General features: G+C 43.6%; 1 protein-coding gene across 10 annotated transcripts; it reads right to left on the bottom strand.

The window, feature by feature from the left end:
• Window positions 1–1,099: 1,099 nt before the first annotated feature.
• ATG13 (autophagy related 13) lies at window positions 1,100–24,469 on the bottom strand. Of its 10 annotated transcripts, none has more exons than XM_080617684.1 (18): window positions 24,145–24,469; window positions 18,709–18,790; window positions 17,811–17,891; window positions 17,053–17,172; window positions 16,584–16,630; window positions 15,967–16,107; window positions 14,733–14,773; window positions 14,108–14,204; window positions 13,659–13,757; window positions 12,887–12,977; window positions 10,388–10,486; window positions 8,870–8,953; window positions 8,020–8,153; window positions 6,931–7,048; window positions 6,219–6,296; window positions 5,798–5,914; window positions 5,213–5,341; window positions 1,100–4,070 (listed from the first exon to the last, which is right to left on the bottom strand). In XM_080617684.1, exons 2-18 carry the CDS (start codon window positions 18,775–18,777, stop codon window positions 3,993–3,995), a joined length of 1,623 nt encoding a protein of 540 aa, XP_080473810.1. In that variant the 5' UTR covers window positions 18,778–18,790; window positions 24,145–24,469; the 3' UTR covers window positions 1,100–3,992. The 10 variants fall into 10 exon arrangements, with proteins under 10 accessions (XP_080473810.1, XP_080473811.1, XP_080473815.1 ...); XM_080617685.1 differs by lacking the exon at window positions 24,145–24,469 and adding an exon at window positions 24,086–24,120; XM_080617682.1 differs by having other exon boundaries at window positions 1,101–4,070; window positions 18,709–18,835.
• Between the last annotated feature and the right edge of the window lie 143 nt (window positions 24,470–24,612).

The following is a 24,612-nucleotide window of genomic DNA, read 5'->3' as shown; positions in this document are numbered from 1 at the left end:
AATTGTTGATGGTTTTTCCAGTGCCTTGTCTTACTGGTGATGTGGTGATGAGGGTGGAGACTGGAGGCCCTGTAGTGAGCCCAGATCCCACAGGATGCTTTATGTGAGTTTGCCAGCAATGCGTCTTGACCCACAGTGTGCAGTGTCTTTTGCAAGTGGCTGAAATGACATAAATACACACACATGCACACTCAATGTAGACAGATCAGTAGCTATAATGATGCAATAGGATACTCAGTTTGTGTTACCTCCTGAAAATGAGAGTGCTTGTAAGAGTTAGCTTTGCTCTTCAAGCTGGAATATTTCCTTTCATGGAAGCTTTCAATATACTCTGTAATTTTTCTTCTCCCCCATTCCTGCTATTCTTTATAAGAACCAGCCACCCTTTACACTGCAGCTTAAATCAGCAGTTCTTGTATATACACACAGATTTTTACCATCTCATCCTTCCTTTAAAGGGAAGGTGTTACCATCTTACACTGCATCGTGTGCTACAGTGGGGTAACTTCAAGCAACACTAGAGTACAGCTGTTAAGTCTGGTGATCAGACAGGCAAGCAGCATGCTCTGTCACCAGCATCTTGCTACTGACATACCCACACTTGTTCTTCCCACATCTTGTTTGTCTCTTCGAGCTCTTCTATCAGATCAAAACGTTCCCACGCTCCCTTTAAGCATGTAGTAGCAAACACATACAATGCAAATGCTGCTGGTGGGTTGGGTTTTTCCCTTTTCCCACCCCTATCTTTTGGAGACAAGTTAATGTGTTGCAGCTGGGGCAAGACATCCAGATAATTCCCTTCCCTAGCTCACTGGGGAGGTCACCAGAGCCAACACTGTGTGTCTGTTCTCCATGCCTGCTTTTGGGACAAGACAGGAACCTGCTGTGCCCCTTCCTCACTCTCAATAGGATGGTCTCACCTGGATCCTGCTGACTAACTGTAGCACATCAGTGCCTTTTCCCTTCTGTGTTGGAGGCAGCAACCTGATCCATCCTGCACTCTGACCATCCCATTTCCTGGAGAATGATGATGAGAGGTTGGGACATTCCCAGACCTGTCAGCACACACGAAGACAAGCACAGAGCATTGCTTACATAAAAGTTTTATTGGAAATTCTTTGAATACTTGAAGTACATTGGAGACTGTTTCCAAAACAATACAATTTAGGAGCCTTCCCCTTCACCCGAAGTTATCTGTAAATCAGCAGCTACATACATCCTGTCCTTAATATAGAATTGAGCAGACAGCTGCTAAAATAAACAGCCTTCATAACACAATCTGTGGCAGGCCACAGCAGCAGCTAGATCTTTCCTGAAGCAGAGCATTTGTGTAGTGGTCAGCGAGCCTAGATGCAGCAACCCTGTGTTGAAACTGAGGAATGTCCAGAAAAGAGACACATAACTCAGCCCTAGAGAATCTCTTTATTGCTGTGGCCGTCCAGCTCAACACTAGCAGCTCATATAGGCAAGTTTCCAGCCTTCTGAAGTAGAAAACACCCAAGTGCCACACTGACATTCTGCCTTCTGGGATGTGGGAGCTGTAGCCATCAGCATCCATGAGCAGAAGTATTTGGCTCTGGGGACCTTCTGGGCAGGATCAGTAAGAATGGCTTGCCTTCTGCCAGCTCCACAGTGTGCCTCTGAGAAGGAGACAGCAGCAGCACTGGTTTGATGAAGTTCAACCTGGTCTATTCTTTGTGAATAGAGAGAACCAGCACTTCACCCCAGTGCTGCTGCTTTGCAGCCCAGATTGTATCACTCTCCCAAGCACAGCCTGTACATTGAGAGGAAGGTGACAGCAACCACATCTCTGAGCTAGAAGGTGGCAGAGACCAGCTTCCTGAGCAGAGGTGAGAGCCAGCTGCTATATTCGTTCCTTACGCTCCTGCACCCTTCTGCAACCCTTTCCACCTGTAAAACAAGGTGGCTCTGGCTGTGGGGATCAAGTGTTTGTTAAAGTCCATGTAACTTAAACCCTCTTTGCAGAGTTTACCTTGGAAGCTTTCTTAAATGTTTGGGCATTTTATTTTGCAAGGACTGAGCAGTTTCTGTGTGAGGCTGCTGAAAAGTTGATTTGGTTGAGTAAGCTGAAGTTCTGGTGGGTGGCTGTCCTTCAGTAAAGCTCTCCCCTAGAGTTTTAGAGCTCATATGGCCTCCCCCTGAACACAGCTCTCAACATAAACGCATTTTGTTGCTCTGACCTTACAGCAAGCTCCGTTCTGAACCTGGTTCCTTGCTCCAGCACTGGCACAGGAATAGTGTTCTAGAGAGGATTCCCCCATCAGCTGCTAGTGATCTCTTTCAGTTAAGCTGAAGAAGCTGCCACATTGCACTAACTAAAAGGCTGGTTACTCAGCCACTCTAAGGAAATTAAGATGTCTCCTCAGGCCTGAGGCAACACAACTCCACTTCCAGAGAAAGAAAAAGTGTTTTAGGACAGTAAAGGGTCCTGCAGTTGCTCACTGTAGTTACACATAGGAGGAGGAGAGAGAACCACAAGGCGACCTACCTTATCTAAGTTTCTGTTTAGTGTCACTGTTTCTCCTCCCCTCCTTACATCAGGCGAAAGACACGCACCAGCCGAATCAACCCTCGAGCACTGCCACTCACACTGCTGCTAACCACATCATTACAAAAATAACATTTCAGCTAATCAAAAGCCAGCTGATTAAAAAGTACCATAAGCTCCCCCCCAAAATGTGCTTCTTTCAAGAAGCTGCTTTCTGAATGGCTGAAAACACTGCAAATTCATCCATGCCTATCAGAATACAGCTTTTTACCAAATCCCTGCTACTCCACCCCACTCCTGTGTGCGTTTAATTCTATCAATGGGCCCTGACTGGATGTAATGGACACAAAGTCCCCAAAACAGAGTATTATATTAGAATAATCAAGTCTGTCTTAGAAAATAAATATCTTGGATACTTTCCTGCAAGGAGAGACCAGTCTCACTGGCCAGGGTTCCATGGCACACTTGCTGTCTGCAGTGATCCAGAGCAGAATGACCCGCACTACTACATGAAAACAGAACATCTTTGAAATATAGGTTTCTTTAAAAGCAATAAATATTTCTTGACTCTTAAGATCATCTATTAACCATAAAGCAGGAAAGGTCTGCAAGGGTTAGAGGAAAGAATCTTGGACTAAAGACTCCTAGTAACATAACCCTAAAGAAATAGGATTCCTAGTATTTACAGTTGTATTTCAGAAGCAGAGACTGTGAATTCAGCATTATCACAGCTGCTACATGCAGGCTTGCCAACAGTCAACACTGCTCAACTCAGCACGGCCGAGCGTCAGTATGCTCAGGAAGGAAATGTGGAAAGCTCTTCTGTAGTTCCATTCCTGCTTATCAGCCAGCCTAACAGAAGGCCTCACACAAAACAAGTGGAGGCCCAGTTCCTTAGAAGCAGTAAAACAAAGGTAGCTTATATTACACAGGTCCCAAAGCTGACGTCTCTCCCCGGCTCCAGGCACTCACACTGAAGTCAGGATGAAATGCCCCGTTCTGCGGAATGGATGTCCTGGAGTGAAAACTGTTAAATCTGCTGAACTCACAGCCCCTGGAAATGAGCCAAAGCTTTCTATGCTCTAACAGGGTTGGAGACTGTAGGAAAGAGTCTGTTCGCAAGAAGCTACACTGAGGGAACTTACACCATAGGACCTCTGGAGGAAGCATATGGCAACTTTTCACAAAGCCCCTCCAGAGAGAACAGAGACTGAAGAGAGAACGAATTTCATACATCAAAGTTTTGACTTCTTGTGTCTCTACTGAAGTCTTAAATTCAAAACTGTGAGCAGGAAAAGCAGTCCAGAACTATGCAGTGGTGTAGATGAGGAAAATCAGATCTGCTGCTGAAGAGAGCAATCCAAGGAAGCTCACTTGATGGAAGGGACTAATCAAAGTGAGACAAAAGGCAGAGCAGGGCAACAGAGATATTTCTTGACGTCATTTTCCAGAATGCCTTGAGAAGGAAGAACTGGAAACAGCTTCACTGCAAGGTCTCTACAAAGGCATCAAACTCTTTGACGTTTTTCTCATGGACTGCGAGCTTCTCTGGTAACGAGTCCTGAGGGGTAAGAAAGGGGCAGGTCAGAGCTCATTCACAGCAGAGAAAAAGAAGCTTTAAACACACAGGCAACCCCTCTCCACTGCTCTGGGCTCCCCTCCCTGCATGCACAAAACCAGGAGTATTCTGGCAGCATTCAGCAAGCGACCCTGAGAAGGGCGCCCTGCCCACAGCGTGTTTGTTCTGTAAGAACAGTAGGTGCACTGGAGCCTTGACTTGTGCAATTCCTGCCACCAGCTGCAGCACAATAACCTGTTCATCTCACTGCCTCCCATCAAGCCACTTGCAGCTCTCAGCCTCTGGTGTGTTACAATGCCTGTGAGCCCATTACAGCACTCACCCAGACATGACTTTCACCAGCCACCCCAGGGTTTACCTCTGCTCAGGCTGCAAGATCAGGCCTAGTTTGCCACTAAGTTTGACACACCAAAGGCAGGATTAGTTTTGGGGGTTTCAATGACAGCCACAGCAATGCGGTGGCAGCTTTCAGCTTGAAGGTAAACACACCAGTTTCAGAGTGTGCCACAAACAAATTTACACTTGGCTGGAAAATATTAGTGAGGGATCCCCTTTGGGCAGGGTCTCTCTTCTGAGGAGTACAGAAAAAACATGGATCTGCTGGAGTGGGTCTGGAGGAAGGCCAGAAAAACAATCAGAGGGATGCAGCACCTCTACGATGAGGAAAAGCTGAGAGAACTTGGCTTGTTCAGCCTGGAGAAGCCCAGACGTGGGGGAGACCTTGTTGTGGCCTTTCAGTAATTAAAGGGGGCCTATAAGAAATATGGGGACAGACTTTTTAGCTGTTGCTACAGGAGAAAGGTTGATGGTTTTAAGCTAAAAGAGAGTAGACTCACACCAGATGTAAGGAAGAAATCTCTTAAAATGAGGTGCTGAAACACTAGATCAGGGTGCCCAGAGAGCTCGTAGATGCCTCATCCCTGGAAACGAATTCAAGGCCAGGCGGGATGGGGCTCTGAGCAAGCTGGTCTAGTTGAAAATGACCCTGCTTATTGCAGGGGGTTTGGACCTTTAAGGGTCAGAAAACAGAAACTGTTCTAAAATTCTATGAAGACATGACTTTTTTTTTCAAACTAGGAATAGTACATATGATTTCCACAAAAAGAAACATCAGGACTCCATACCAAATCCTCTGCCATGGACTGTGCTCCAATGTCAATGGAGAGGCTGCTGAGTTGAGGAGGGTTCTGGAACTCACGGTAAAACGTCCCCAGGTCCATTGGAAGAATGTCATCCTTTGAAAATGCTGGTTTCTAGAATCAAAGATACTGCTGTTAATTCACATTCAGAGGCAGTGGCTTCCCTTTCACTATAATCTCAGGTAATGTCATTACCTGCTATCAGTGAACATCTTGGCATTACAACTGTTCCTGCAATAACGCAGATTAAATAACTGAAGAACAGCCAAGATCTGTGCCTGCCTGAGCAATAGGAAGAGAACATTTCCTTGGAATCCTTTAGGCATTAGACAAGAGGATGCCAAGCCCAGGTGTTGGCAGGGAACTGAGAGTATTTAATTTGTAGCTGTTGGTTCCAAGTTATCAGTCTCTCTGCAGTCTGGGGACTGTCAAGCTCTAGTTTGGAACTGAGACACAAGGGTCCTTTATACCCCCACTGAAAACTATTCTTACATCATTTGCCATTGCACCAGCACCTGAAGCCCATCTAAGATGCAGGTGTTATGTGAGAGCACTGATGAGGGCACTTACAAAGTCAATCATAACAAAGTCATCATGGGTGTTCCCTGTGCTGCTGCCACTGGAGCCCTCCGAGTGTAAGCTGCCTTGTAGAGGAGATTCAGTTTCTGGGGAGTCAGGAGGATTGACCTGCCCAAGAAATCAAAGATGGTGAGTACTGATCTTATAACCACATCTGTCTGTGTATTCTGATAGTGTGGGGACAGTCAGGAGGTTGGACAATAAACACATGCTACAGCAGGGGCAGCAGACACATACTGTTATTTGTATGTCTAAAGAGGCCAAGATTAACATGGGAGACTTCTTGAAACCAAACAAATCTGAATAACTAGTTCTTTCCTCAAAAAGCAAAGTGTATTCAAAGTACAGAATAGCATGGATGTTGCATCAGGGATGCTGAGGAAGCACACACTATACCTCTGGAGAGGCTTACCATGGGGTCGTTATCTTCCAGCTCAACATTCTTGGGAGCAAACATGGCAAAAGGAATGTCTAAGTTGGCCATGGTCACCTGGGGAGATTCAGCAAAAAGAATTTCACTAAGATGCTCTTAGCACAGAAAAGGATACTAAAAGTCTTTGCCCCAGATCATGTCAGCAGTTAGGCAGGAGGCTGACAACCTTATTTCAAAGAGGTATAAAATAGGGAAATTGTACTCTGCTGACTTAATGCAGACACATACCCTGAGGTGGGATTGCTGGTATACATCTTGTATAATATAGGCAAGGATTAACAAACTGCTACAAATCCAACCAATTCTCCTTCATCCATCCAAAGGGCCTAGAAGAGCATTCTTAGGAACTGGGCAGATCTCTAAGCCACCTCAGCTGAGCTTAAATGCTTGCTTACTAGTGGTCAACTGGCCTACTGCATGGCAGGCTTCCTACCAGCTTCCCCAGTTTATGAAGTTGTGGTAGTGGCGTTATTGTGAGACCTGAGTATCAACTATTTCATACTCAAACAGGGTGCTGGCAAAGTGTGTCTGTCACATCCCAAAAGGATTTTATGAAAAACAAGCCTTGTAGCTGGCAGAACACACTCTCCAGGGTTGTCCTAGCACTTGGTGCTTTTTGCTGTTCTGCGTAGGAACACATGGGAGCAGCAGGATATCGTGGTGCCCTCTGAGAAGATCTATTGTTAGTTACCTGGTTAATGGGTTTGTTGACAAAAGCTCCCACCTTCCGGATAAAGATGGTCTCCAAAAGGTCATGTGGGGAGCTACATTTCCCTTCGCTGCTGTTTGATACTGTTTCTGTGTCCTCGCTGGGGGAGGAAAACAGACCAATTACTGACTCATGGTACAAACAACATTGACAGATCCTATGCTTGACAGGATTCCTTTATTCTTCTGGGTTTACTCCTACCATTGGAAGGACAACAGAAATCTGTCCTTGTACTGCAGGTTCCTCCTCAGTCATAAACACAAAAGGGGAGTGGGACGCCAATGGAATCAGGTTTTTGTTTAAAGCTGGATGAAAACTGTTTAGCTGAAAAGCTGCTGCCACCTGAAATAGGCTTTTCTTCTTGGAGATGGACTTTTAGCTTCAGAATGTGCGTGTTCATAGCAATTCCTGTTCATTGCTATTATTTTTCAGTAATACAGTAGTCACAGATCCGCAGGGAGGTGCTAATGCAACTGTGATTTTTGGTTTCCTTATAACAAAATGGCTGCTTAAGATCCTTGACTCAGAACTGTGTGACCCAGACAGACTGTACAAGAAATACACACAGTGACTAAAAAAGAATAGAGGGATTTCATTAACCGAGAGGGACGTGATTTAGGACAGTCTGAGCTTGCATTGTTTCCTTTTAAGTAACTTTGTTCGTAAATAGTGAACAGATTTGCAATAACTACGGCTGGTTTGGTAACAACTCACATTAACTCTGGAGAATTTAAGACTCGCTTGAGAACTTATTTCACTTTGTTGTTTTACAATGAGCAAATACAGTAAAGAGATTAAAAAAGACAAAATTGATAATAAAGTTGACATAACAGAAGCTGCAAGGATGTTACAGTGACCAGCAGGTGTAAGGAGGTGGGTGAGATGATTGCTTGGAGAAAGGCTTGAAAAAGGCTGATGGGGAAAAAAACCCATCAGAGAAAACTGCTCGTTGTTTTGGGGGATGGAAGACAGTAGTTATGTTACAGACAAAGAGGGGAAACCAACAAGTTTTATTTTAACAGGATTATAACTGGGCTAACACAAGTGGCAGATCATCTAAAACCAACCTACCTACTAGACGGAGTAACTGCTGAGTAGTGGCCTCCATCCAGTGGGGTGCACATCCTCTCTTGGTCAGCTTGAGTGCCATGTGCTGGCTGGCTGGGAACTGGGGGAACTCCCCCCTCTTTGCCTGGGCCGATCAACTGGGATGGAGAGAACAGGCAAGTTGGAGATCTCAAAATCAGGCAAACACCACAGTGCAATACAGAGCAGATTCTGTCATACTGGGACTAAGGTGTGGAATTTTTGGCATATGGCTGGGCTCTAGCCCCTGTAAGGCTGAGAAAGGTGTCAAGTAGAAGGTGATCACCATAATACAAATTGGTTTTATTCCCTTCCTACTCCACTTCAGGCCTGTTTTACACTGCAGAGCTCTCTGGCCTTAGGTCCTTCGCTTGAAGGAGAAGCAGGGGAAAAATAATCACATCCTCTTGCTACGACCTCACTGCTCTCTACAGCTTCCTGAGGAGGGGAAGTGGTGAGGGAGGTGCTGATCTCTTCTTCCCGGTAACATGTAGGAATGGTTCAAAGCTGTGCCAGGGGACGTTAGACTGGACATTAGGAAGCAATTCTTTACCGAGAGGGTGGTTAAACACTGGAACAGGCTTCCTAGAGAGGTGGTTGATGCCTCAAGCCTGTCATACTTTTTCCACATGACCCTACCTCAGTAAAGTTAGAATGCTGAGGATCCAACTCCCAGACTGTGGAAGTTTTGCTTTCTTTATATTTACCTTACATTCTTTTCACTCCTGCCAGACAGGATACTAATGCATGCACTAGAGTCAAGGCCTCTCTGAGATGTACAAGTGACACAACTGGTTGCAATACCAGCCACGCTTGTTCTACCCTTTACAAGTACCTGGTGAGGGTGTGCAGCGTTCAAGCCACCAGCAAAGAGTACAGGATACCCCATGTCAGCTGATCCAACTCCCAGGGCAGCAGGCTGATAGGAAAAACGAGAGCTGGAAAGCTAAGAAAGAAGAGAAAAAACAAAAGGGCAAAGGGAGAGGAAAGAGGAAAGGGAAGGGGAATGCCCCCAGTCTGAAGAATCATCAGTCACTGAAGAAAGAACAGGAAAAGTCAGAGGTATAGCACAGTATTTCAGGCTGGCAGAAGGGTGCTAGGTTTTCATTGGAATCGATAATGAAGGCTGTTACTATAAAACTTTGTATTGCAGGGGGCTAAGTCTGGGCCTTGACAAGAAAACAAGACTGGTTTCCTACACACATAGGAGAAAGCTGTGCAGGGTACAACTGACATCCAGTCACAGGGAAGCTCTGCTCTACAGCTCTGCTTTTGAGACTGAAAGAAGCATAAATGCCATCATCAACTCACTGAAGAGTTGGTATTTAATACCTTTTTCCCCAAAACAACTGCATTATCAACTGTTTGAACCCATCTGAAGGGGGCCTACAAGGATGCTGGGGAGGGGCTATTCATCAGGGACTGTAGTGACAGGATAAGGGCTAACGGGTTCAAACTTAAACAGGGGAAGTTTAGATTGGATCTAAGGAAGAAATTCTTTACTGAGAGGGTGGTGAGGCACTGGAATGGGTTGCCCAGGGAGGTTGTGAATGCTCCATCCCTGGCAGTGTTCAAGGCCAGGTTGGATGAGGCCTTGGGTGCCATGGTTTAGTGTGAGGTGTCCCTGCCCATGGCAGGGAGGTTGGAACTAGATGATCTCAAGGTCCTTTCCAACCCTAACTATTCTATGATTCCCATTGCACATTGAACAGGCCTTGAAGATACATACATATCCTCAGCCAGAGTCCATAAATGTGCTAGGTAAAGAGAACTGGGTCTCTCACAAAGCTAACCCTTGTGAGATTGCTTTAGGAATGAAGAGCTGGAAGCAGTGAAACCCAGAAGGTCCTTACACACCCCAGCAGAAATCTCACTGGTTGGATTAAATAAAACTTTCCCATTTTAGCTTACCTGACCTCAAGAGAAACACTCTTTTCAGAGCTCTGTGCATGATACTCCAGCAACACCAATGCTGACATCATTTAGAGGGGTCTGAATGATGAACAGCAGGTTATTCACATGAGGCTAGTTAAGCTGAACGGAGCACTACCGACTGTGTAGGTTCTAGGGACACTGGCTGTTAAGAGAAAACACTCAGCACTGTGCCTTACTACTTGGGTACTTCACTAACAGTCTATGCAACTGCTGCTGTTTAGTTAGGGGTGCTCTGGGAGACCTTCATCTATAAGGGCATTTAAGCACCCAGTCTCAACAATATGCCTGGCCCGTTTTGCATTCACCAGCCTTTCTCATGCACAATATTCCACATTGTTAAATTTCTACTTTCCTGTATTTGTTCTGGCATGCTGGAACTGTATCTGGCCACACATAACATATTCTATTGACAACTCACTTGGTGTGAAAAGGCCAGTCCCATCACTGGGACCTTCAGGGTGTCCGTCACCACAGGAGGAGGGGTCTGAAAATGTGCCTTTGTGACAGTAAAAACACACTGTGCACAGAGACAGACACACAGAGGAAACAAGGAAAAGAGAGAGAGTAAGAGAGGGGGAGAGAGAAAGAGAGAGAAGGACTTCAGAGAAGAACTATGAAGAGTTGGATGAACTGAATGCTAGTGAAGAGGTTTGGGCTGCAGCAGCCATACCTACACATGGAGCAGAAGTCTCAGTATTGCCAGAAGCACATTGATTTTGTAAGGAACTGTCTGTTTTCCAATCTCAGTGAACCACTCAACACAGGTAATATTGGAGACTCCAGTGAACACTGAAAGTAACTGCCAGAGGCTGTTCCACAGCTCATGAGAACTGAACCAGATAATCAGCAAGGAGAAGGCTGAGCATATGCCACAAAAATCCAAGGGTATTTTTTTTCCAAATGTACAAATTACATGTATTTCAGTAATCTCCATCCATACGTACTCCTTATCTCCCAGCATTATGAGGCATCATATCTTGGCAGGTCTGTGCTGTACCTTTAGAATAAAGGGGACCCAGACTGAGGTGCAATTCAAACACACTGATGTGAAGAGAGAACTCCATCAACCAGAGTGATGCTCCAGAGGGTAAAGGCTGTCTCACGGAGAGTACTAATGCAAAAATGGCAATCCAAACCTGGTTCAGTCCCATGGCTTCTCTCAGTCACTTTCTTACCAACAGTTTCCAGTTTAGGACAGCTTTGTTTCTGTGTACTGCTCATGGCCAGACTTTCTCCTGAATTTTGGGCTACAGAGCAACATACAGACATGCTATGCAAGCTCACAGGGAGAAGGTAACAACTATTCCCTTCTATCATGCAGGTTAGGCCTCATTTCTCCAGGGGAGGCAGGCAGGGATCTAGACAATTTGTCTATAGAAGCACACAGTTCCCAGTGTTTTCGTGCACGTTAAGTTGCATACAGAAAGCTAAAGAAAAAAATGAATTTCTTCTTTCCCCCTTCTAACTTACTTTAGAGATCACTCTGCCAACACAACCTTACAATTCTAACTGTGGTAACAAAGACTGGCAGTTGCTTTATAAATAAGCGCGCAGCATATGGCAACTATGAGCCACAGAAAAGCAAGAACGTAGGCTCATACTCAATGTGAATCCTCAAGGTTTGTCTGGTTTCATAAAGCTTTTCCCCTCAGTGACAGCAAAGCTTCATGTACCCTGGGGACATGTCAACCTCAATGTATTTACATTGTATTACTGTTAAGTACCAGTGGCACAAGCCACTGGAAATTTCCGTACAAAACCTTTTGCATTTAACCCATTTTGTGAAAAGGCAGGACACAGCCTGGCCACAAACTCATCTTCTGAGCTATGTATCACAGAATAAGAAAAGCTTTATTCCATCAGACTTACTGCAAGTGCTGATTAGTTCAGCCTTACCTGGTGCCCTGTCACCCAAAAGCCACTTAGCACAAAAATGCTCCCTAAGAAAAGCTCATTTCTTAGGAAATAGCTCACTTATACAGTACAATACATTTTGCTAAAACAGTCATACTAATTCCTCTGAAGTAGTGGAAAGACTCATAGCAAATTCCTTCAGTTTGGAGCAGCATTCCAATTATAATTCATTCAATGTTTCACACGGACAGCAAAAGAGATTGAGAGTCTTTAGATTGTCTTGAAAGATCAGTAAAGACATCTGTTTGGCTGGACAACAAGGCAGGAAGCATTCCTGAATGTTTAAAACTATAGGACAACTACAAATCTGACTAAGTCTTCAAAATACAGAATTGTAAAGTCGGGTATATAAGGACAGTGAAAGTAAGAGTTAGAGTTTCTGGGTCTTTTATATTCAGAAGGAAACCATCATCCATTAATTTTAAAATGAAAACTTAAATGAAATTTGCATGGGTAGGTGGAAATACAGAGTATTAAGTCCTTAGTTCAATACTATGCTACCATTCTTTTTTTGCTGATACTTATTCCTGCTGCCCCAACTAGTTTTAGATGTTCCAGCAAGTATGGCTGTTGTCTTTTTCCTGCTTTTCCATTCTGCACTGTGCTATAAGCATTTTCCTGATATTTCAGTGTTTCTTTCTCAATGTCAGTCTGTTACCTCTACTTATGCTGCCTGGCATCAATCTCTTGAATTCCTCTTCTTGCAGTACTAGTATGTGACTGTATAAGTACATCGCTATCCTCTTCAAGCACATCTCAGCCCAACTATACAGTAGGTTCTTTGAATTTCAGTAATTCAGTCTTTCCAGTCTTCTAGCATTTTGCTGATATTAGTATCTAACTAGGTTTCTACTCAGAGCGTAACAATATAAATAACCCACACGTTAAATTCTCATTAGCATCAGGAGGCTACCTGTTTGCACAGTGGTTGGTGTAGGAGTATGCACACTACCCTAACAGTGATTATTCTATCTAGGAGTTAAAAAAGTCTGGTTTCCCTTACCTGAGATGGAGGAGAGGTGGAAAAAGATGTGGTACACACTTCTTGAGAATCTTCTACTGAGGGGTATACTGCACCGTTGTCCTCACCAGCTCTAAAGCAGCAAGAAAAGAGAAGCTTTCTGACTGGAAATACTCCTTAAAACAAAGAAATAGTAAAACACACTGGGAGAAACACTGCAGGGAGGTTGAGAGTATTTTGGTGCAGTTGAAAGGAAAATTATGAAGGGATCTCCTCTACTTGGCAGAACTGAGGAAAACAAGGTATGTTCTTCTTCTACCTCCACACACAAATACTTCCCAGTAGCTAATGCTACTGGCTTTGGTGTTCACAGAACCATTGTCAAACAATACCACTGGTCCCAGTCTCAGTGCCCTCACACACAATTTAGAGAAGACAAATGTCTCATTGACAAACAGGAATTAAACTCTGATGTTTCCCCAATGGAAATATCTGGAGATGCATGCCTCAGGACATATAGTTCTATAGCAGAATTAACTGTTACATTTCAAAGGCAGGCAAGGTTAAACACCCTTTGTGTCCAAGTACTTCTGTAAGGAATCTGGGCACCTACTGGGGCTTGCTGCACTCAGTCTTCTAGATACGAGGAGAAAAATGACAGCCTTCCTCATATGCTCAACCATGTCAATATGGTTTGACACTTATCCTCCAGTTTCCCTTCCCATGCAGTCAGCAAATAGTGGAAAAGGCTCTGTATTTGGGCATAACTGACACCTTCACCGTAACTCATGACTTCAACTCATTGTTTCCTCACCTGTAATTGCAGGGATGCATGGGTGAAGAGCTGGGATAGGGACGGTCCACAAAGTGATCAATGATAATCCCCATGATAGGAGGGGTTCTCTCAAACTGCCTGAAAGGCAACAAGCAATTGTGTTATTGGCTTTTTCCCCTCTACTCTCATCCCAATTCATGGCATCCTCACAGAAACCTCTTGTGTCTATTACTGGCACAAGAGCATCTTTACAGTTCAGCCCTGCAACTCTGAGCATGCATCAACAATTTGGAGTTCTAGAGTCTGGCTCAGGGCTACCCAAATACTCCTCCTGCTGCAAGACTTAACCATGAGAAAGAGTATTTTCCATGAAGGAGAATCTTGGGAGGGAAGGATAAGAAGAACGGAAAGATTTAGGGGCTCATAACATGAGGGTTTTAATAGTGCATTATTGTAAAACAGGTTGTGGCATGATCATGTTTTCTCACCTGTTTGACATGAAAGCAAGGTTGATTCTGTAAGCACAAGACAAAGTGATGGTGCCCACTGGGGTACCCACTGTCCCAACACGGACTGTCTGGAAACCTGTAAGTTTAAGAAATGATTATCAGTTTCACTGATTATTTATGTTCCATACTTTTTCTATTCTGAGGTTATATTATCTTATTCCTATACTGTTTCCATTATCCCTTGCAATCTGAACTACAAAGGCTTGTATAGAACCCATAAAAAAAAAAGCAGGACTATGCTGCCTTGATGGTAGACTTCATTCATGAGACTTCTGATGTTACTTCCTATCTTTGCCTAAAAGACTTCTTGTTCCTGAGCAGATCACGGTCTTCTTTACTAGTCCTGTCCCTTATCAACATACTTCCATATTCTTATTTCAGTTCTGGATCACTAGAGTCAAAATGGCAATCACCCTAGATTTTGTCAAAGGACCACCATTATACTTGTCACCTTACGACACAACCCTTCACTGGTAGATCCAGATAAAAAGCATATGTAAACCTCAGACTTTAATTTTCCTTATGGCACTTAGGAATAGTAATAAATGCCTAGCCAGTATGGGGAACAGTTCTGCTCTAGTTTGCGTGTGTTGCCTAATCATACCTTCTCCCAAGCCACTCAGTTGCACTTCACCAAAATATATCCTGCAGGAAAAGGAAAAAGAAAAGGTATTAGGTCCACTGGGGGCATAATGCTATATGTATCCTTATTCCTTATTTGATTTCATGAGCTGAAAGGCTGGAACTACTTTTTCTCTTTAGGAAAAAAACAAAAGAAGTGGATAGAATGCCCACCTCGAGAAACCCTCCAGCTACATATCTTAGAGGAAGAGATGTCATGTAAAAAGAAAGAGGAAGATAAAACAGTAGTCTAATCAAAAAATTCTGTTTCAGTTTTTTAAGCCTCTGGCGAATCTACAGTTCAGAGCAAAAAATGTGAAGTGACATAAACTTCACAGACAGGTCTGAGTCTAAAAGTGAATACTCATCATGTAACATAAAAGATTAACTGTGCTATGAAGAGACCTGCTGTTAAGTATATCCCAAAACAGCAAGGGAGGCAAAAATGAAGCAATGGCTGGGATTTCTTTTTAAATTCTCAACTGTGCAAATGACAGCAAACCTGAGATTTAGAGCCATCTAAATTAGCTATGCAAACATGCCAAAGACTTTTCCCAAAGCCAAAAACAAAGACTGGAGGGTGATAACCATGAACCACAAGCCAGTCAGACCTCACAGGCTTAAAGAGAGTTGAACTCAGTAATTGGATGAGTAAACTGCAAGAACAACAGGAAGTGGAGCTGAGGATGCATCTTTAAAATGAAACAGCAGAACAGAGTCGGAATCTATACTGCAAAAGTATGCACTGCAGTTATGTGCAGCATAGACAGGCATTTGTCAAATATAGGCCAGACACTGAACAACTGGATGCTAATAAGCCATTTAACCCGTGCTTGCATAGAGAATTCTTATATTCTTCTCAGCATGGTAAGCAACCAACAGTACTTCACAGTCCATGCTTAGTTTGATGATATACAGCCCAAAGTTCTCTTCTCTCAATTATCAGTAGTAGTTAAATCCCAGCAATTTGAATTTATCATCACTCATCCCTTTTTATCACAATTACAGCCGCACTGTTCAAGTCTAGAACCTCTGCTGTTTGTATTTCAAATTGGGAATCTCATATTCTGCTTATTATACAATCACAGAATAGTTAGGGTTGGAAAGGACCTTTAAGATCATCTAGTTCCAACCCCCCTGCCATGGGCAGGGACACCTCACACTAAACCATGCCACCCAAAATTATATATATATATATATATATACATCCTATATACCTGTACAATATTACATATTCATGGCCTTGTTTCCTTGAGAGTCTGTAGGCTGGAGTTACCCTGGTTATAGCAAGCAAAGACTTCAGCAGCAGAGACAGCCTGTTGTATACGGTGTATGAAACCTTGATTTCTTTGTCACACCTAAAGAACACAAAGGGGAAAAAATGAGTCGTTTGTTCACACCTAAGTTGTTTGGAGTTTTTTATTTTTTTAAATCAAAATTAGTCTGGGCCAATTGTTTAATGTCAATTTCACTGCAAATTATAAAATAAAGCCCGAGTGTGGCTACTTGTTATTGAGCAGCCAGCTGAGAGCCTACTTCAATCGAGACACTTGTTGTAAAAGTGACTGGTGAAAAATTCCATGCAGCCTTCTGTTAGAAAGAAACATCTTTTCAGTATTAAAAACATTTGCATTACTGAGTATCTGAATTCTTGTATCTGAGGAAGCAGATGTTGTTGTAATGAATGAAGAACGAAGGAAATTACTAGTTTGTTTTCTTGACACCAGTGTTGAACAGTTTGACTGCTAGACTAGACAAAGAGGGGACTTCCCATTTCATCAGCTAAAACACAAACACACACAAAGCAAGTGTGAAGAATGAAGAATGTACTTACTTCTCATTCATTTCTAGACACCAAATTTCCAGCTCCATGGAGTCCCCCTGGATAAGAGAAACGATGTCAGAGAAGGTTAATTTCAGAACACATTCTTACATCTCCTTAAAGATCAACAGCAGCCACAGCTCTCAATTAAGATGTTTCTCCCTGCTCTCACCCTCTTGTAATGCAACAGAAAAAGGTGCACTGGAAGTCTCACTGCACAATTAGATCACCCGAGAGAATACCTTCCTCAGAAGTTCTTTAGGGTCTGAGAAACTAGCTTTTGCTGCTTTATCATTTGTGTGTTTGGCCTCAGTTATTTGCAGTGGGTTGCTTCCGTTGATGTATTTCTTATCATTAGCATACTACCTAACTGCATAAGTGAAATTATTTTCATGCTGTCATGGACTAAAGGGCAGGAACTCTGGTAGGTGACTTAAGATTCAACTGAAAAAAATGGAATCTGTTTTAACTCAGTTCTCACCTCTGAGGTTTTGAGAGAAATCTCCACACACATGGACCGTCCAACCGCAGGGAGTTGTCCTGCCAGGGCTTTCTTTGCTTCATGAGTAACCTCTGGTATATCTTTGATTGCCAAATTGAACTGCAGAACAAAAGAAATCATTTCATTTCTTTGAAAAACTGCCTAATGGTACACTGCAGATAAACTCATAGACCCATACAGAACATACTAAGTCAGCATTCACTGAAATATTGATGAAACAGAAAATTCCAGATGGACTCAGGCTTTTCATATTTGCAAACACTTCCTTGGGTTGTTAATTCAAATGTTTTTCTTGATCCTGCCATAAAAATCATGTTTTCCCTCACTTGAGTCCTATCTTTACCCACAGAGTAACCTGAATCTCTTCAATTTTAATAAAGCCCATTATTATAAAGTCCTGAACTGCCAAGTTGCAAACTTCTGAGAGAACAGAACTCCTCACCCCACCCCCAGCAGATCTTGAAAAGGCGCCTTAGCTGGCAGGAGCTGCTGAGAGGTATCATTTCTCTCTCCCCTCATCAGCCATTAAGAGCCCTGAGTGACACGTTGTATGTAAACAACAAAAAATCCCACACCGCTAATGAATGTACTTGAATATAGTAGTTATGCTATGAATAGTTGTTATAATCTGCATGAGACTGTAACAACTACACTGCGTTCTCAACACATATGGGCACGCACACATGAAAGAAACTCCGAAGAGTTAATGGAGTTGCTTTAACACCCCATGACTTTACCCAGTCAGAGCCTGTTGGGGAGGACGATGATCGGGTACAGATCTTCTCTCCAAGTCGGGCCTGGACAATCACTTGTACCGTCTGGAACAGAAAGGAAAACATACACACTCATGTTCTGAGCTCAGCAGAGCCCTCAGCTCAGTGCCTGAGCTGGGCAAGTTCCAAGTAAACAGAATATGAGAGGGCTGAGCAGGATGTAGAGAAGTAGAGTTTGCTACACTAATGTTCAGGTCTAACTGGTTTGAATTATTACAGATAACAGGTAAATACATTTCAGACAGAAAATCATGTTAAGCTGACCTTTCTCTGTAATAATATGAAGTGACTAAGCCAATTTTGCAATCGGGAGTTGCACAGTTCTTAGTAATACTGAAACAAAATTTACAACTATATCCTAAACCTTGACACCTAAATAAAGTCAAGTATGTACATTTATAACATAGCCATTGTCAGGGCTTGCATCTGGGTACCAAGTGAGGCCAAATTTCATAATTCAACGGATAATACTCAGGTATTATTGCTTGTGGGTGCAATCAAAAAATTGAGATGGGCTGAAAAGAAAGAGTGGAGTTCAATAGGAGATACTACCTAACAGCTGGGTGGTTACATGTGTTGATAGAAGTTGAAAGCTAACAGAGAGGTGAAGTGCCTATAACTGATTCTATAGCAGGACTCTTCTGGGTGAAAGAAAAGAATTAGGAGGTAGAAAAAAAGGGAAAAATATGTTTTTCTAGTTATTCAAAGGAATCTCCTAAATTTGACATCAGCTTTTCTTGCCTTGTTTTTTAGCAAAAGCAAAAAAACCCAACCAAACCCCAACCTTGTTACTTTAACCACAGCAAGCATAGGTTTTCTTAAACAACAAAGAAGAGGCATCTGCCACAGGAGAAAAAGTTACCTTTAAAGCAAAAAATTTGATGAACTTGTCCAGGTCCTTCCTGTCCTGGGAACTGAGATCAGTGTCCATTGCATCTGACAATCTGAAATATAGCACAGGCGTAGGGATGAAGTCCTCCTTCAGCTTCCTGTTTGGATTTCAAGATTTAAAAACATTTTGCCATTAGAGCAAAAGAAATGACAAGCTAAAGAAATGAAAGGCCTCTGCCTGTCAAAATCTTAACTACGATCTGTGAGGGGTGGGTGTGAGGTATAAACGCACATGAATAGTTTATCTGCTCACTGCAAAAGATACTAGAAAAGAAACAACAAAAGAGACTCACAATTCAAACTGGGTACAAGTTCTCCAATTTTGCTAGCTTAATTTAATAATAAACAAACAAACAAACCCCAAAACACCCCAACAACCACAATGACTAGATTCTATACCAAGCTATGCAGCAGACGTAACCGTCTGCTTCAGAAATCTTCAGTTACCAGCACTGGTCAAAACCAAGGTAAAGTGTTTTCTTGAGTCTGAAACTCTAAAACCAGTATTCCAGTGGTATTTCAGCAGATGATGAAATAAACCATTGCTTGAACAGGCTCCACAGCTTCCAACAAACAGTACTTGCATTAAACCTGTACAGCTACAGATTTACCTACAAGATAAATATTTGCCAAGGGATAGACCAAAATCCTCAGTTCAGTTCTCTTGAAAGCTCTGACAACAAATACTGAGCTCTCACATTCACACTGCCTTGTTTGTCAAAATTCAGTTGTTTCTACCACAATGAACTTCCACAGTGCCAGAGGCGAGGCAGGGCAAGGCACTAGTGAGATTCCTGCCACCATCACGTCACATAGCCTGGGATAAATCACAGTTTTTCTTTCAGTTTCTTTGCGTTTAAGTTAATAATCACATAGAGACCATGGGGAGGAATGCCTTCATTAGCAGCATTAATTATACTTTTTGCTCATAAGCCTTCAAAGTATTAATTCACTCTTAATTCCTGGTGCTGTTTTTGTTTGGAGGCAGCTCATCAGCCTGAAGCAGCCTGTCAAGCATCACGTATTCATGGAACGCACTGCTCACCCCAGGTCTAAGGTCACTGAGCATCAGCAGCTGCTGTGCACAATGTCACTCTGCTCAGTGCCTAATCTTCAAGCAAAGATTGAACCTGCAGCAATGTACACTATTAATACACATTAAAGCTTAGTAGGCTTAGCAGGGCTGATAGCCCTGTTCACAGAGAATATATACACTCTTTAGTGACTATGCACATCAGAACTTCTATTTAAGATATCTCACTTAACAGCAATAAATGCCTATCTGAAGCAGTGCTTTAGGAGCATCATCCAAGAAGGGCTGCTAAGTAAGAGTACTGCAATTTATACAGCATTTTATAGAAAAGAGTGACGCTTTCTGAATTGCTTCATAAAAAGAAAGCTGGACATCGTATATGGTTGAAAGTACCCACCCAGGTTACAGTCATACTGCATCTTATAATAACCTTATAATAATCTATAATGCAAACTGTAATTTAATTTGAGAAAAAGACAAGTGATTCAACTTTAGATGCATGACCAAATTATCCTCTGGATATTGTAACCTCCTCATCAAAAGTAATATATTTTCTTTCCCTGCCTTTACCACTACTAGAGATCACAGATCTTTTCTACTGGGGGGGGATAGATGGAAATCAGCACTTAAAAGCATTAGATGTTTAACTGATGCAGCACTCCAACTTATGAGAAATAAGACTTTAGTATTGACGCTTCCCACTACAAAAAAAAAAAAAGGTGAGAATGACCTGTTACTATCCTTTTCTCTTAAATAAGTAAAGCACTGTAAGCATTGAGAGGACCTGAGATCTACAACAAAACCTGGCTGGCACAGGCAATAAAATATCACATTAAAAAAAACCCTACATCTTTTTCTCAGCAAGGAGAATGCTGACATTTAAATACCAAGAGAAATTAAATCAACTTTTAATGTGAAAACAAGTGAGAAGCCATTTCTAGAAGACCCCTGGAGATAGGTGCAAGGAAGTATATATCCTGATGTAAGGAGAGCTGTCAACTAAAGCACCTACATTTATTTGCCTTGTGGGGCTGGAAAGGAATGCTAGTATCAACTATTACAAGATACTCAGAAACTAATAGATGTTAGGCTCATGGTTAGGAAAGGAAACAAAGTAGATCATAAACATGGTTCTCTGTGCAGTGTAGGAATTAGTTCTAGTGACTGCATACCCAAATATGTCTGGAGAGGGGAGAAACAGCCACCAGAGCCATATCTTAAATCCAGTGTTCAAAGAATGAGAGCTTCATAGTTCTCCCCTGCTGCAGCAGAATTGAGATTCTTCCTGCAAGACCTCAATTCATAAAGCACTTGGATATTCATATGCCAAATGCCAGCAACAGTTGACTCACCAGAGCCTAAAGCAGAGCAGAAAGTATAAGGCAAGGTTTCCTGTGAGGAATCTGTAATTTCAGGGGCAAACTGGGACCTTGGAACTCAGCTCCTGAAAAGTCTAAAGGCCATTATCTGACCAGCACCATCTCCTCATTTTTGCAGGAGGGCTCTAGTGATTCCCTGAGATCTGCTAAGGCTTAGGACAGAGTTCACCTTGCAAAGAGTCATTCTTGCAAAGAGTCAGGACAGGCCTAGAATTACAGCAAACATTTGATTTACAAAAATGCCTCAGTACCCTCAGGTTAGCTGCCACCAGCTGACCTGAACAGGAAGGAAATCCTTTAAACTCAGTTCCACTAAACTCATACAACTTCTCAGGTCCTGTACCTTGCAACACCAGCACAGCTCCTTGTTAAGTGTCAGTACCTGCGCACATGCTTAGCTCAAGCAAGACGCTGTCTAATTTTACACTGCATAACCACTAAGAAGGAAGTAACCTTTGGTCTAGGTTAGAAACCTACAGATGACTGATTCCCCCTCAACCGAGTAATCCCTCCAGTAAACTGATACCTCACTGCTTTAGCCCTACACAGTGGCTGTTCACAGGTAAACACAAGCATTTCAGCCACATGGCTTTTTGCTTTGTTTCCCTTCTCCTGCAACACCCATTTTCATGTTTTAATATGCCTTTGTCTCCACTTTCCTCTGAACAGAAACATCAGAGAGATATTTAAAGGAGAACTGCCATGTGTGGCTCTTTGACTAAAGCCTTACTCTTTCTCACAAGGTAAGAGGCAGCGAAGAATACTTAACCAACAGTTTAACAGCTAAGCACTGTGCCTAATACACTCTACAGGGATTTATACTCTCCTACCCTAAGGAGAATGACACATCAGCATAAGGTGACGATACCCTGTTTGCATGATGCAATGAACTGCAAGAGCCCTCCCGTTGGTGCAGCCCACAGAAACTACAGCAACCAGCATGCTATGCAGCAGCAGCCTGTAACCCAGCACACCAGAGGAGCACAGAACACTGACAGTTCGTGTTTCATACGTGGGAGTTTAGTGTGTATGTGTCTGACGCTCACATACTTAAACAGGAAAGGAGCAGAAGCACCTGACACATACCAGGCATTATTATCATACCAGGCATTATTATCACTGCTGGGGAAAGTATATACAGACTGTTTCCATCATATCCCTCCTCTGAGATTTCACTCTTGAGCAATGGCTGCTACAACTTAAAGTCACTGTGCTTTCCTTTTAAACAGATACTTACCAATGCCAAGTAATTACTCATGGTTCCTATCCCAGAGTGAAATTAAAAAGACCAGAAGGAAGAAACAAGAAGGGCTGTCACTGTCCTGGTTACCTGACTATGTTCCCCTGAACAGGCTCCTTGTCCTTACCACTCCTCTAGAACCTCTTTGTTAACATAGGACCCAGATCCAATCTCCAAGGATGTCCTATGTGAAGCTCCAGAAAAGCTTTGTGGAATCATGCAGGTAAACAAGAAGCACATGGAAGCTCCTGAAGCTTTTAACAGAGCACCTTTGATAAATAGGCTTGACTGCCAAGCAAGCTTTCCTAGAACACCCCCTTCGATGACAAGCAGGTATTTTGAGCACATTAATAAGCAACTATAAAAAGATCTCCGTAAAGACATTGCTCTGATTCAAAGCTGGGCCTACAAGTCAGCCTCCAGTATCCTACAATTACTTAATCTCCATTTCGCCTTCTTACTCAGTTAGTCAAAATCTGGGGAGAGGGAGAAGGAGGGAACAGTTCTAAATTCGAAGGTGTGCCACTCTTGAAGTTTCTGGATTTTTTAAGAGAAGAGTAGATTCTAGCAGAAAAACTGTTTCACATAATATAAATGCTCTGATTAAATCAAAGGCTCTGTTGTTTACTATATGATTTAAGTATTGATAAAGAGGCAATTTTTCCTGCTGATCAGGGAACAGATTTACTTTCTAACTGATTTCTGACTGATAAATTACTTCTCAGCTTAGGAAACAGCAGCGCTGCCAGCTCCACTGGCCTAAAAACAAAATGAAGCAATTCCTGTTGACCGACAGTTACATTCTGTACTTCCCTCAGGTCTAAAAATGATGCCAGTCCAAAGGTCCATCCTCTCATTTTGTTTGTCAGGCCAAAGTATGCAGACTAACCTAGAATGTGCTTCAGCATACACTGTACTACAACCACCAATATAATCACCAGGTCTCAACTTTTGTGTGAATACATGTTCATAAAAGTTGAGGTTATACAATATCACTTGAGCAAAGTGAGGTGATCCTGTGTGATCCTTCCAGATGTCTAAACACAGCTTGGCTCATTTGAATGACTTATTTCTTGCCAGAAGAAGGAGGGTTCTACCAGATCACGCCACTTCAGCAGTAGTCTGGAAATGCTCTACACTTCATTCACATAGCCAACTAATTTTCAGCCCAGGCAGTAACTGACCATGTTTTTCACTCTACACTGTGCCTAGTCACACCACTTCTGAGATTTGTAAGAAGGCAGTTTGTAGGTTGAACCCAAAGTGTCCTTTTTCTGCCTGTTCACTGACATGAAGATGTTTCTGCTCCTACCGAATCAGTGCGGATGACTCTGGCAGTGGCCTAAGAGCCACAGCTCTAACAGGACAGAAAGATGTGCTGATCTGCAAACCCCTAATCTCTTCTAACACGCAGCAATACACACACTACAGGAAAATTATACAATGGCTCTGAGGTTTTACTATTTCTAATTGACTCTGAAAGCATCCTGGTTTTAAAAGACACCACTTGGAGAGGTTTCAGCAAGCCACATCCTGCCCACCAGCCGTCCAGAAAACGAAGCCTGGCCACCGCTGGGTCGGGCTCTGTCGGGCACCGACACGGTTGCAGCAAACCCGGACCCCTGCGAGTAGCGAATGGAGACACGAAGCCTCAGCCAAAGGCTCACGACCCACGAGCCGGTACCCCCCTACCTACCTACCCCTTGGAGCTCGCCCTCCCCAGCCCGGGACCCCAGTCCTGTCCCGTCCCGGTACCTGCGGAGGGGCGGCAGTGCTGGCTGCGCGGCGGCTCATCCCGCGCGGAGGCCCGGCTGCCCGCGCCGCTCCCCCGCCGTGCCCCGGCGTCTCCTCAGCGCCCTGCCTGGGCACGGGGGGATACCTGCGGCCCTGGGCCCGCTACCGGCGCCTCCAGGCACCAGGGGCCCCGCGGCCACTGGGCTCTGGACAGCGCCTCTCCTCCTCGGTGCCGGCCCTGCGGGGGTCTCGCCGCGGGTGTCAGCACCTGCGGAGAAGCGGGGCCGGGGCTGGGGTTGCCCTCAGAGCCGCGGCCTGCGCTCCGCCACCATCGCCGCCGCTGTTTGTTTTCATCTGCTGCGGGAGGGGAGGGGAGGGAAGGGGGAATGTGTCTGCGTGTCCGCGGCCGCACTTTCCACACCGAACCGCCGCCGCCGCTCCCGCACAGCCGCGCCGCACAGCACCGGGCCGGCGGGGCGGGCAGCCAGG

This window comes from Psittacula echo (assembly GCF_963264785.1).
Source record: "Psittacula echo genome assembly, chromosome: 5".
NCBI classification, from domain to species: Eukaryota; Metazoa; Chordata; class Aves; order Psittaciformes; family Psittacidae; genus Psittacula; species Psittacula echo.
The sequence above is the reverse complement of the archived record's forward strand: the minus strand, read 5'-3'. Positions and strand labels throughout refer to the sequence as shown.

Bases quoted from the DNA above. Each gene is read 5' to 3' on its own strand.
- ATG13 (XM_080617684.1), bottom strand. From the start codon at position 18,777: ATGGACACTGATCTCAGTTCCCAGGACAGGAAGGACCTGGACAAGTTC. The intron at 16,108-16,583 runs GTAAGTACATTC...TGTGTTCTTTAG, and splicing joins TGTCTAGAAATGAATGAGAA to GTGTGACAAAGAAATCAAGG. The intron at 12,978-13,658 runs GTGAGGAAACAA...TTGCTGCTTTAG, and splicing joins ATGCATCCCTGCAATTACAG to AGCTGGTGAGGACAACGGTG.